Raw genomic sequence first — 13,895 nt, 5'->3', positions numbered from 1 at the left:
GAGCTATTACCACACAGAGCTATTACCATCGTTTGTACAAGTATTGTGTGGTATTTATTTAGTGTTTCTGCCTTCTTTGCAAGGACGTCAGGCGGCTTCACTACTAGTGGCAGCAGCATCAAAATATCCCTGCCTTCAAGTAAGCCTTGTAACTCATTGCATGAACCATGTCGAGACTGGTTAGTTACTCTCTGCAAAGCACCTTCTCAATGCTGTGAAGTGTGTACATTTTGTCTACACCTTTTGGTACACACAGATTTTGTAGTTAAAAGTTCTCTGTGTTTTGTGCCTACCTTAACAGGTTTTAAAATGTGTCTTCCAGGAAGAGTGCTCATCTCACTCCATTAAGGTAATTTTATTCATTTAATGGGATCACCTGTGATTTACACTGGTGTAAGTGAGACTGGAATCTGGGCCTTGATCTTTTTAATGCAAATTCATCAATTCTGTTAGATAAGAGATGAAAGGAGTCCATTATGTTCTTCAGTCATCTCTTGAAACAAAATCATTTGATTGTTTTCAGTCAGTAAGAGGTTCCTACTCCTGCAGTTAGCTCCAAAGATGAAACCTTGCATTGGTGGCCAAAGCTCTTACCGGACCTCTTTATTTTTTCATGGGCAATGTAGTGCTAGTAATGACAGCAGTGATTTCAAAGGTAAAAGTTAAGAATGTAAAAACTTCAGACTAATATGTTCCTCCGGTGTTAGACTATGCACTATTTAAACACATGCATTCTTTTCATTCAAAACATTTTATTCTGCTTTTAAATCCACACCTTGATGTTGATCTGACAGTGGTGCAAATGAGAAGGTCACAGAGTTCTCTCTGATGTAAAATCAAAGTGAATTCAGAAGCACAGAGCAGATACTGGAATAGTGTAAAACACAGAGTACATAAACATAACAAATAGCTGGCACATACAAAAGTATATCAAGTGCCAAATGTCTACAATACTGCAAATTAACTGCTATGTCAGGAGAGCTAGCAGTGATGTTCAGAATGGAAAAGCAGAACTCGATTACAGAGATCATAAAATAATCCCCTCCCTTGATCTTCAGCTCCTTAAACCAGGAGAGGCAGAAAGAGCTGGCTCTGAAAAACCAATCTTTTATCAGTGATGGATGTGGCACTGCTTTGTCCAGTAAAATTGCTGATTTACTAATAGAAAAAAACCTAAATCTTTTGTGGTGACACCAGCCTCTCCAACCTGCTAAAGAAAGTTCAAACAGATGGGTATCTCTGTGACTGTGAGTGATGAAACCGGTCTAGAGAAATACCAGTAGCATCTGACGAGAACTAATATTGCAACATGCAGTAACATCACCAGTATCCTCCATTAGGATGTATTCATCCCCTTTGTGCCAACGATATGGCCATGGTTTGATTTAATTGGTCTGTCTCTTGTAGGAAAAAGATAACATATTTTCTAAGAGTGTGGAATGTGCCCAGGGAAGACTGCACTAATTTAAGTGCCTTAGACTCACCTCTTTATTGCAAGGCCAGTAAAATTAAGGGACTTTGGATCCTACTAGGAAATTAAAAAGAAACTAAAACAAGTAGGATACCTGCTTCATGGATTTTGTAGGGAGATAGTGTTTTGTTTCTAGTATAAGAATGTATTTTAAAAACTACTGATTTCCCATTATATATGAAACTCCATACCAGCTTTGATACTAGTGATGGTTTTCCTTAAGACTAAACTGATGTACTTCAAGAACAATTGCAAGCAGTTCTTTTCTGACATAAACTGGTACAAACTGCTATTATAAGCAAGTTAAAACATGTAAGTGAGACTAGAATAGGGTCTACATTGAGGGCAGAGCAGGTAAATATAGCTCTGAAACTTTTTTGTGCAGTTACATAGTCTGCAGTAAGTTTGGTACATCAAAGGATTAATACCTATCACAGAACAATGCTGAGGAAATGCTGCTTTGTTGATTATGAATCAAAATAGATGGACTTTTGGGTGCAGCTCATCAAACACTGATTTAGGAAACAATTTTCTTCTGGCATATTTTTTCTCCCCAGTAGTGGCAGTTGGGTAATTTTGATGGTTTCTATATGAAAAAAAACTACTTGTCCTTTTTAAATCACAAGAATTGGTACAGCTTCATGTCAAAAGCAACCAATAGAAGTACAAAATAGGGATTAGCAAGAGTATTTTCAGATTAAATTGCAAGAGTTGGACAGAAACGGCACATCATCTCGGTACTTTCACAAGCACTGTAGCAAGCTGAGGAGGATTTGTTCTGTTTCATTTGAAGACTGATGGCATAAGTTACAAGAGAAAGTAGCTGTTATTCTAAGAGGGAGGATTTCATGATCATCATAATCCATAACTGTACATAAATTTAATTGAAAGTTCATTCTTTTTTCTCTGATATCTTTTAATCATTGATGCTACACAATACTGTTGCTTCAACTAGCAAAGGACATGGAAAGCAGAGTTAAACCAATCATTTTGGTCATAAATCAGGACACTTGTAGCGCTGCAGCTATTGCTTTCTTTTCTAAATATTAAAACAAATTTCTACTCTCATTTAACCTTGAGGCACAAGATTCTCATCATTTGCATTGTTATATAGTTCACATGAGTAAATATAGGGTTCTGATGGAACTAAAAGAATTCTTCTTCATTTCATCCCCAAAGTGCTCAGGCTGGTTGGACAGCCACATTTGCAGCATGAATCCCTGTACTGAGTTTGCATATTTGAGAGGAAAAAGAAAGACAAGTCCTCTGCCTCTGATATACAGCGTGCCTTTGAAAGAAGCATGTATTAGTTTCAGATCCTGACACTTGAGATATTTCTTAAATCTTGCCTGGGTTTGTGTATGACAGGTATGAATCACAGTAAATGGCAACTCCTGTCTAGGCTTCTCATTTTAGAACATACACAAATTTATTGGTTAATGTTTATATAAGCACGATATAAGTGTGTCTGATTTACTATATCAATATCTACAGCTGTAGACTATCAGTTCTGCTCAACAGCATTTAAATGACCTTTGGGGTGTACAATGTATATCCCATTATCATATTAACGACAAGGTGCAGCTTTGGGCAATAATAGAAATGGTAGTTTATTTATATGCACAATGATGTTTGGAGAGTTGCTTTTGCTCAAGTGCTTTTACAGCTTCACCAAGTTACCTAAGAGTCAATAGCTGACTTAGTGACTCTGACATACAAAGTAATACTTTGTGCATACTCATTACTAGAAAAAGAAAAATGTTGGGTTTATTTTTGTGACCTTTAGATTTAGAGAACTGCCTAAAATCAATTTATACTTCAAAGAGATTGGGTGATACCTACACTAAGCAGTAAAATTGCTTCCGCTTTGATGGTGTGCATTAAAATATAACAGCAAGGTTATAGTCATTGATTTGGCTACAGAATGAGGAGTGAAGGTGGGTTTGTCAAGTACGGGAGGTTGGGGAACAATTTGACAAGTTTCAAGCCAGTCTGTCTTTAATACTTAAAAAGATTCAGAAGAAAACCAAGGAATCTGACTTAGGAACTACGGTTACTAAGGAATAAGCATAAGTTCTCTTGGCAAATCACTCTGCAGTAAAAAGAGGAAATCCATCCAGACTGTCTCTAGAGAACCATACATTGAATTATGAGAATTTCATTGAGAGAGAGCGGGATTGGATGACTGATGAGCAGTTGCTATGCTATTGCCACTTTCTGCCTGAGGTCAGGACCCAGCTTTTCTTCTATCACAGGAGACCTCTTCTAATGATCAGTCCTCAGAGATTGATGGGATCAGATGAGTTTCAGAGCTCCCTAAGGAAGTTTATTGCCCAGGCTACGAATGATACTATTGAAATGCTTTAATTATCTGTTGCCTTTAGTTGTTTGTATAGCTGTTCTTGCATGACACTTTCTTTATCATCATCTTCACAGGTCACCTTGGAGAACAGATGCCTTGCAGCAAAAGAATTAGGAAAGAAGGATAGATGAGTGATACTGGCATGTGTCATGTTCTGATCTCACTGAGAAGGAAACATGTTTTGAATTTCTATGCCAGTACCGTGGCAGAAATACAGATGTGGTGATTCATACCATCTAGCTCTGCCGTGAAGAGTTTTAACTCATAGAACCAGGTATCCTTGAAGACCTGCTGGCTGCTCGTCAGGTGAGAGTGGAAAAGAAAAGCTTTACAGCCTTGGGTTGCAAAACCTTTTAAAAAGTCTAAAAATTAGAAAGTACCTGATCTGGGGACTTTTGTGCAGATCCGGCCATTTCCAAAGAACCCTGCTGGACATCGGCCACAGACATACCCAACGTAAGGCGGTTTCCTATCGAAGCATAGGACTCCAGGGAAACACGGCCTGCTGGCACAGGTAGTAACATGTAACAGTGGTTCTGCATGGTCTGAAAAAGAAGGCAATTCAAGCATGTTTATTTTGAATTTCTCAAATCAAATGCATATACATAAAATTGAGCAGTGACTGCTTGAGCCCAACTACAGCTTTCTAACTTCTTTTATTCTTTTAAAGTCTAATTAATGCAGAATGTTCCCAAACCTTGAGCCAAACATGAGAATGTCCTGTAGGCACAGTGTAACTGAACAGCTGTTTCTCATTAAAGGAAGATTTATTAGTCCTCTAATTACATGTTTTCAAGTTTATTACTCAAAGTTGTTTGGCATTTATCATGGGTAATATAGAAATTTTAGTTTTCAGCATAAGTGAAAGATTAACTGACTGAGAAACTGTATTGTTCAACTTCCTTTTGGCCTTTTATAATTGGAAGGTAATAATAAAATCATAGAATCATATACTGGGGTGGATTGGAAGGGATCTTTGAGATTATCCAGTGTGAACCCTATGCAATGACAGGGTCACCTTCCCCTAGGGCAGGTAACTCAAAGCCTCATCCAACCTGCCCATGAACACTTCCAGGAATGGAGCATCCACAGCCTCTCTGGGCAACTTGTGCCAGTGCCTCACCACCCTCACAGGGAAGAACTTCTTCCTCATATCTAATCTAAACCTACCCTCTTTCAATTTGAAGCCATTGCCCCTTCTTCTGTGACTAAACATCATTGCAAAAAGTTTCTCCCCATCTTTCTTGCAAGCCCCTCTAGATCATGAAAGACTATTCTGGGGCCTCTCTGGAGCCTACTCTTTTCCAGGCTGAGCAATCCCAACTCTCTCAACCTGTCTTCACAGGGGAGTGCTCCAGCCTTCCAATCGTCTTTGTGGCCTCCTCTGGCCTCCCTTTGGTGAAGTCCCATGTCTTTCTTATGTTGGAGGCCCCCAGTACTGAACACAGTACTGCAGGTGGGGTCTCAAGAGAGCAGAGTAGAGGGAGAGAATTACCTCCATCAAACTACTCGCCACACTGCTTTCAGTGCAGCCCAGGATATGATTGTGCTGCACGTTTCCATTGCTGCACAAACCTTACAGCACATATACCCTAGGTTTTAAAACTGCACTGTCAAGTATATATGTTTCTGATCTAAAAATCATCCTTAATGTGTAACACCTTGTAGGACAAGAGACTATTTTAATTATCTTAGAACTAGAATACTCCAACAGTATATAATACTTTATCACATATGATATCACTGAATAGCAAGGTGTATATGAACTGCCTGTAAAGTATTTAATAGTGTCAAGACAGAGAACAGATGATGAATAAAAGCTTAATGATGGTTGTAGATCTTTTTAATTGCCTCCAGTGAGGTCTCCATCATGATTCTCAAGTATTTTCAGCATTATTCTTGCACCTTACCTACAGCATTATGATGGATACCTGTAAGAGGCCAGTTCTGATTAGGAACTGGTACAGATATAAAAAAAAAGATGGTGAGGAAAAAGAAGAAACTCTCAAGTTTTCTGCTTCCACTGGAGAATCAGCTAAACATGCAACACTCATTAGAACAAGGCCAATGTAAGCATACCTGTGCTGGAGAGTGCTGTAGTGCTCCACCTGTAGGTAAGGCAACTGTCACAGTCAACTTCACACTTTAAGAGTTGGTCTTCGCTCATACCTAAAGCTCCGTTTTAATTCAATGACTCCCCAGCAAATAATGATATCAAATGTCAGCATCACTTGGCTATGGCAAGCTGGCATAAGCTGTCATTGTTACCATCTCACTTTCCATTGGTCACTAAGATCTGGAGTGATTTTGTTCTGCCTCTGAGTGATGCGATTTCCAGTTAAGCCTGACCACTCTTATTGCTATGATGTCTCCCTTCCATGTAAAATTGTTTAGCAGCAATCCACAGTCTCATATATTAAGAGGGGGTGGGGTGAGGTGGGTGTTTTTAACTCCATTTTTGTATGAGGTATTATAAACAGCTAGTTTATGCTTACTATGATGGTAAAATGTATGATTTCTGAATATGTAAACTGCAGCACACTAAAACGATTCCATATCCTTGTATACCTACCGTGTCTACCACTTATGTTAAAATTCTTAATTACAGGAGAATCCTTTGCCTCTAAGGATTGCAGGGGCTGCTCAACCTCACTCTTGTTCAAATCACCTTTGCCATCACCTTTTTCAATGCTTAAAGCTTTTGTAATGTCAGCAGCAAGCACAGCTGTGAAAAGAAAGCATGGAGACAAGGAAACAAGGTGTTAGAGTTTAGCTGTGATTGATGATAAAAAGCAGCAGTAACAGCAAATCAGATAACCTGACATAAGTTTATTCTGGAAGCCAACCATCAGGCAAATAAAGGCAAATCAGGTGAGTCAGCTGCTGACATGCAGCAAAGCTTCAGCACAAATATAGGAAAAAATATTCCTATGCCCAAACTCCCTGAACTTTGCTTATCTGGGAGACATACTTACTATGTGCAGTGAGCTTTTGTTGAGCTAAGGGCACTAAGAAGGTCTCAGGTCCCCCACGTGTTAGACAGCATTGTTACTCAGATGAAGATGCTACACTACACACTGGGACCTGTGCATCTCTTTGAAAGCTTCTCTCTGAAACTATGTTGTGCATGTTGGTTGGCTTTGGTTAGTTTATCTTCAAATTTTGTACAGGTCAAAATACCTGTACAGAACATGCATGGGTGTAAAAAGGAAAGTTGATTGGTGGAGGCTCTAAAAATATTGACCTCTGCATAATTTTCAGATAACTTCTTGAATGAAATGAGGATTGTAAAGTCTACATGGATAAAATTGCAAGTTAAACAACTCTTGCCCAAGCTCTCTTGGATACTCTGTATTCTTAATATAAAAGACTCAGACTTTATATATACTAAACAATAGAATGAGCTATAGCCTGCTCCAAAAGCTTACTTCAGTTTTTCCTTCCTCCCAATAGCCTTTATACTTGCTTATGCAAGGAAGGTATCACCAGGTGTGTTAAGCCTGTATATCAGAACCCCAAAGAATGATCTCTGTCCTATTTTGAGCAGACAAGGAAGACTTCAAGTTTATCCCATCTAATAAATGTGCATTTCAGAACTAGAGAAATCTTCCTGTAATAAAAAAGAATGCAAAGGAAGAGATGTTTTTTCTCCTATATTTAAACAAGGGAATTACATTGTATGTCCTTTCTTCATTGATCAAATTAGCTACAAAAATATGCATTAATGAAACATGCAAAATCACTTTGAAATAACCAATGTGGCCAAATAATAGAGCAAAGAAACCGTTCTGTATAGACATTTGGCAATATGATTGAAGGGATATTTGGTAAATGGCAAAGGCAGTTCTGCTGGTGCCAGGATCCCGAAGTTAAAACTGACTCTTTATGTTAGATATATATATTTTTTTCCTGTTGGTAGTCAATATGAGGAAAAATGAATATCTGCACAGTTAATACATCTCTCTTTTACTTCTTGGATTTTTCTGGAAACACCAACAAAACCAAAACTCTTTTAAGAGTTGATTTCTCTCCTTCTGGCCAACTAAATGTTATTTTTGGAGAAGACTTATGTGCAAATGACTGAAACAAGCAGAGTGTAAGTAGGTTGCATCCCATGCCCTGGGAAGGTCTTAGCAGGGTACAAATTCACTCTAGTCTCCCTACTAAAGAGTCTGTTGCGCCAAAAGCAAGTACTGAGCGGGTATAAAATTGTTCCTGGCCATTTCCTTCACTAGCTGGGACCTGTGGCAGGACTTTGTGCCAAATGTGAGCTCAGCAGGTGTGAGCTGCATCGTCTAATGAAAGCACACCTTGGGAACAGGTGAAAGGATGTCAGGGATTTGCACATGAACTTTCTTCCTCTTACTTTCTCTCCTGCTTCTACACAGCCTTTACCCAAAACAAAAGCAATCCTGGGGTTACTCCCCAAGTACTTGTTGGTGGATGGCATATTTAGAAGTGAAAGAGTGGAGAACTCAGGGAATGTCCTTGGCAAATTATCTAGCTGGCATCTGGGAAAGACCTTTTTGTTTGCCATGACATTCCTTTTAACCAAAATGAAGCTAAACTGCAGTGAAAAATAGCAAACAGAGACCAATTTACAATTATCCATGTTAACATAACATGAAAATTGTCTGCTATGTGTATTTAGAGATCCGTACTTGAAGCTAGTGGCAAAGTACTCAATTAAGTGTAATAATAGTAGTAGAATTGAACCTGGTTGGTTTTTTTCCCTCATCTATTCAAATCAAACATTCAGAACACTTACGTTTGCAAGTTTTACCATTTCCCTCCATCCCGTGGGGGCAAACTCCACATACATATGATCCAAAGGTGTTCACACAAGACACTTCAGGGAAACAAAGACTCTCTTCACATTCATTCCTGTCATCCTGACAGGTAAGCCCTATGGCAAAACAAAGGGAAGGTTAGCAATCAGGAAAGGTTCCTTGTTTATTCCTCTGCTTAAATGTTGAAGCAGACTAAGGCTTGCTTCTCAGCTGTAAACTCATTACAGATTACTTCATTCGTGTTAGAGCCAAATTCCCCACTGTCTCGCTTAAACCTGCTTTTATCACACTGTTTATTACTGTCATTATTGGTACTAGAAATGCTGAACTTGAGGCTGCTGCTCGTAGAAAGCTGGGCATGTTAAATAAACTATTCCCCCTGCATTTCACGTATTTGCTGCTGCTTTTGTTGTCTTGTCTATGTGAGACCTTTGTGGTGTACTGAGGAATCCAATGAATGACACCGTTTTGGCTTTAGGATGTGGAGAGCCATGTGTTGACCTATTGTGCTTTGATTTTCCATGTGAACTTCACATAACTACTAGCTTAATGTGAACCAGGCTGATATAGTGTGGCTGAAGGTGAACCTCATACAATGATCAGTTTGGTTTTTGTTTTTAAAGGGTTTTTCTTTATCTTTACAGTTAAAATTTGAAGATATGTTCTGAAAATGTCTCCAAGCCACAGCTCTGCTGTACAGAAGTTAAGCTGCTAAAGGATCAGAACCCAAAACAATGTGTCTTGACTACTGCTGATTTTTGGAAATAGGCCTTTAAAAATCCCTTGAAGCAATTGATATTCAAATTCACAACTCTGGATGATTTAACAGATACTTATAGGGGAAGGTGACCTAAAAGTTAAAATTATTATCTGAACAGCGAATGATGCAGAGTAATCACATATAATGTTGTTGAAAACTCCCTCAGGCTTCAGTTATCTGTGCTACTGTCTCTGTGCACTGGAGAAAACTTGCTTGGCTATTACTGGTTACCAGAATATGCAGCCCTGGTAGCAGATCATAAACTGGCTCATGTCACTTCTGTTAAGGCGTGCCCTTTGTCTCTTGTAGGCTGGGAGTCCTTGAGTATCCAAGCACCTGCTTCAAGACATGCCACAAGGTACAGAAAGTCTTGTTCCACATCAGATATCCAGTTTTACCATAAAAAAAAATCTAAGGGGAAAAGAACTTGTATTTTTCCTTTAAAAAAGAAATCTGTTGCTGGGGAATGAATTACAGGATGGTAACTTTCACTGTGAGGGTGATGGAGCCCTGGCACAGGCTGCCCAGGGAAGATGTGCAGGCTCCTTCCTTGGAGGTCTTCAAGACCCACCTGGACATATTCCTATGTGACCTGATCTAGGTGAACCTGCTTCTGCAGGGGGGTTGGACTAGATGATCTCTAAAGGTCCCTTCCAACCCCTACCATTCTATGATTCTATGATGAAAACAGGGTGTTATTATTTATCTCCCACAACGTCTTGCATTGCTTTAGCATTTCAGATCGCTTCCACAACTCCTTTCAAGTTAAAATAGCATCTCCATGCAAAAAAGCTCATATTGAAGTCTCTATTGATTGGGCTGCCTAAAAAGAGCTAGTGACAGCACTGTCTTGTGCCTGCTTTGTCTTGTGCAATAGAAAAGAAGAGCAATGCAAAAGCTACATCCCTTTTCTGATGCCATCTCAAGCCAAGTTGTCCTGGTTTTGCATGCTTTTTGCTTCTTTCATTTAAGCTGGAAATCACATAGTATTGCAGCACTTACTTTTTCTTTCCTTGTTACGTTTGGGATTACTCTTTCTGCTGTATAATTGAATTAGCACATCTGTAGCATCAGGCTGCTTTTCTCTAATACTGATTTCTGATGACATGTTGGGAAATTCTTAGACATCAAATGATGGGAAATATTGAATGAGTGAGTTAGCCTTTTATTAGATTAGTAATTATTTTCTTTCTATGAGTATCATAGAAAAACTAAACATCATACCATAAACAATGAAAGCAGGAATGAAGTTCCCAGTTTCAATAACAGCAGCCACTTCTCCCTCAGTCCTCTCTCCTTCCTCCTACATGCTCTATTTTTACTGCAGAGGGCTGGTTTTAAAATCTTAAAGATGGGAGAATGACAAAAAGCAAAGGAACAAGCTACATTTTACAAACTCAGTCACTTGACTGACTTTTGTCACGTAAAGTTGGAACTGTGCAAACACTTCTTTTCACTCAGAGAGATTTGATTTTAAACAGTATCTGATCAATTCAGGCATAATGATAATCCAGCCGAGTCCAAGGACAAATGTTTGCAAAGTCTGAAACTTGGCTGAAGGCTGCTGAAGAAGTAGCAGAAACGGACAGAAATCTGCCTGCAGTGAGAAGTGTCAATTATTCTGTTTGCACAACCTCCAGAGCCCTGCAACACAAGGGAGTCTCAATTCTCTTGGCTCTGCTACAGTACAAATAAAAAATAGTACGAATAAAAGATCTTCAGGTTGCAAGGTTGAAACATCTGTTTATGTGCCGGCTCTATTTCTCCATCCCTGCATGGGAAATTGGCTGAGGAGATAAAGTCTTTTTTTTGCCTTGAGAGGAGCAGACCACCTACAGATGGAGAGGAAGACTTTTTTACTGTGTTCACATTAAGTTGACTCTAAATGAACAGGAAATCTCATTTAGAGACTCTGATTCTTACAAACCATGAGCAAATCTTGGGGTTTTCTTCAGTTTCCTGCAAAGTAAAATGAAATTATATAGTTCCATCTTCCTCCCTTCCCTCACTGATACATGGGGAAGAAAGAATGGTTTTGTGATTGGCATACTGTTTTCAAGGATAAGTTCTGTTCTCAGATGGGTGATGTTGTTGCTTTCAGAGGCCAAAAGCAGAAACAAAAGGAATGCTTATTATCTTGTTAACGATGTCAGAGAAAAATGAATGAGCTTTGAACATTTGATGAGATAAATGCATATGTCACTGCAGAAATTTTCTGGAGCCATCCTTCTCTCAGATTTTCCAATGGCTTCTCTCCCCTTCTCTCCCCATTCCACAGCAACTTATGTTGCCTGTGATCCACTGATGCACCTGGATTGCTACTGCTTAGCAACACGCTGTGTTCCCTTTGCTGCTGCTTCTTTTGCAGTGCTGTTTGGAGAGCTCTCAAAAGAGTTAACTTTTTGTTTCTACTACCTGTTCACTGTGGTTTGGACAGATTTGATGCTGAAGTGGTGCTGTCACTCGAACAGCATAGCATTGCCTTCTCATTAGATTATTGATGGTTTTCTGGGCAATTGAGACATAAGCACGGCATCGAGGATGAGCTTTTGTTGTTGTCACAGAACCTGCCCTGAAGTAAAATCATCTCCTTCCCAGCTGCCTTTCAGCTCCACTAGCTTATAATTTTTAAGCTGATATTAAATCTTTGAGATGTTTTCCTATTTGACTTAATCATATCTGGCTTTTTCCCGTTGTTGCTTGTGTTTTAGCATTTTGAGCCAGAGGAGAACAGCCAAACCAATGCACTTTTATTTCACCTTTCAAGAGTTAAGGATTCAGGAAAACCTAATGCTGTTCTGGCCATCAAGGTGTCCCATTCCCTTCCTGCCTAGAATCAGCTGTATGTTGTTTTCAAGGGTCTTATTTGAAGTGTTAGATATTTAATTGTCTGCTGTTTGCATAAGAATGAGAACCACATCTCAGAATGTGCTCCATGTGAATTTGTAAACAATGCATTGTGATTATGGCAGACTATTTGAAGTGGAATAATAGAGCTTGATTTCACTCCATCTATGTGCAATATTGCATAAAGTGAGAAGGGCAGCAATGTGAAACTGGTGAATACCAAACAACAGGAGCAGATCCACCAAAGTTATTAACTCATGGAATTATATTGATTTTTATTCATTTAGTCCACCTCCTTGCAGGCAATGAATAATTATTCTCATCATATGTATCCCAATACAGCCTAGAAGTTTCCCAAGTTTCCCTGTGCTCATAGGAATGTTATTTCCAGGGGGATTCAGGCCATTCTGCATTTGTTTGTTTCATTTGTGGATTTTTGTATTTTGCTCAGAGTTTCATGTTTTAACTTTATTTTCCAGACTTGGGCTTGTGTGGTTTTGCATCAGCAGAGTCTCTGGTGACATAAACGCTTTGGGTAGCAGCAGGCTTTGGCCATCTCGTAGCATTAGGTGGTGTTAATGATGTTTAAGTGACACAGATCTTTTGGGTCATTTTTCTGAACTCCCACTTCTGAATGACTTTTATTTTTCATTTCTGGTGGGATTTTATAGTTAATGAAATCTGGACTTGCAGTCCCACATGCCCAAAACAAAGAAGGTTTTATGTACTGCAGAAAGGCAAGAAGGGTACCTTGCTGACTGCATGAGCCCATTGGGTAAAATCTGTCCATTGCTTTTGTTTAAAGCACTGCTATACAGTCTATGGGCAGTAATTATTATGTGTATTTAATGGTACTTCTACTTGATTTCTCAAACCTATAGCACTTCACAGCAGCTAACACTATGGGCCTCATGAATTAATTCATGCGTCCGTATGTGAACAGAGTTGGGTTTTCAACAGGTTCAAGGACCAAAGTCTGAGCTCAGCTTAAGGTGTTGTTTTCTTGCTTTACTATTGAAATGATTCTGATCCAAAAGATGTTTTAAGACAGTTCATCTAGCACCTTTCACTTGTGGGAGACTAATTTGACTTTGACAAGAATGGACAGTAACACAGTGTCCGTATTTTCCAGTGACTGCACAGCGACCTGGGTTCATGGGTGATCTTTTAACTGACCCTTTGCAAAGCTAAACAAGAGGCAGGTTTAGAAATCTTCTCCAAGTTCTGTATGTCCAGATTTGCCTTGTACCTCTTGAAGAACTAAAGTGGAAATGAAAAGACAACTTATGTGAAACTCCAGGAGAAGGCGTGTTTAGGCCGACGTGAACATCTGTTCTGTCGGAAGCGAATGATATTATGAGGAGCTGGAGCGTGGGCCCCAACTTGAAGGAGGTGGTAGGCACTCTGTAACACCCAACAGTGACTCAATGCAGCCAAACTCGAGAAGTTTAGTACAACAGAGAGTCTGCTGAGCACAGGGAAGTCATTGTCACAGTGCTTTTCACATGTGTGGATCATTCACATGTATCCTGAGTGCAGTTGAAGCTGACTATAAATTGCAGGATAGGTTTATGCATGTTCTCTCATCATCATGTTATCTATTTGAGGCTTCTCTTTCTCCTCACCCTTCAGGTCTTTATTCCTGTTTGCAGTGTATGTCTTGTA

At 39.3% G+C, this 13,895-nt stretch overlaps 1 protein-coding gene across 1 annotated transcript in view; it reads right to left on the bottom strand.

The window, feature by feature from the left end:
• LOC133626382 (von Willebrand factor D and EGF domain-containing protein-like) overlaps positions 1–13,895 on the bottom strand; it is a 182,898-nt gene that overhangs the window by 54,206 nt on the left and 114,797 nt on the right. Inside the window, exons 18-20 of the mRNA XM_062005149.1 lie at positions 8,602–8,739; positions 6,406–6,558; positions 4,214–4,378 (exon numbers count right to left, since the gene is read on the bottom strand). Coding sequence (XP_061861133.1) covers positions 4,214–4,378; positions 6,406–6,558; positions 8,602–8,739 — 456 coding nt within the window. The remainder of the gene's footprint in view (positions 1–4,213; positions 4,379–6,405; positions 6,559–8,601; positions 8,740–13,895) is intronic.

Source organism: Colius striatus, chromosome 11, assembly GCF_028858725.1.
Source record: "Colius striatus isolate bColStr4 chromosome 11, bColStr4.1.hap1, whole genome shotgun sequence".
Taxonomy (NCBI): Eukaryota; Metazoa; Chordata; class Aves; order Coliiformes; family Coliidae; genus Colius; species Colius striatus.
Note: the sequence above shows the minus strand (reverse complement) of the source record. Positions and strands in the feature narration are given on the sequence as shown.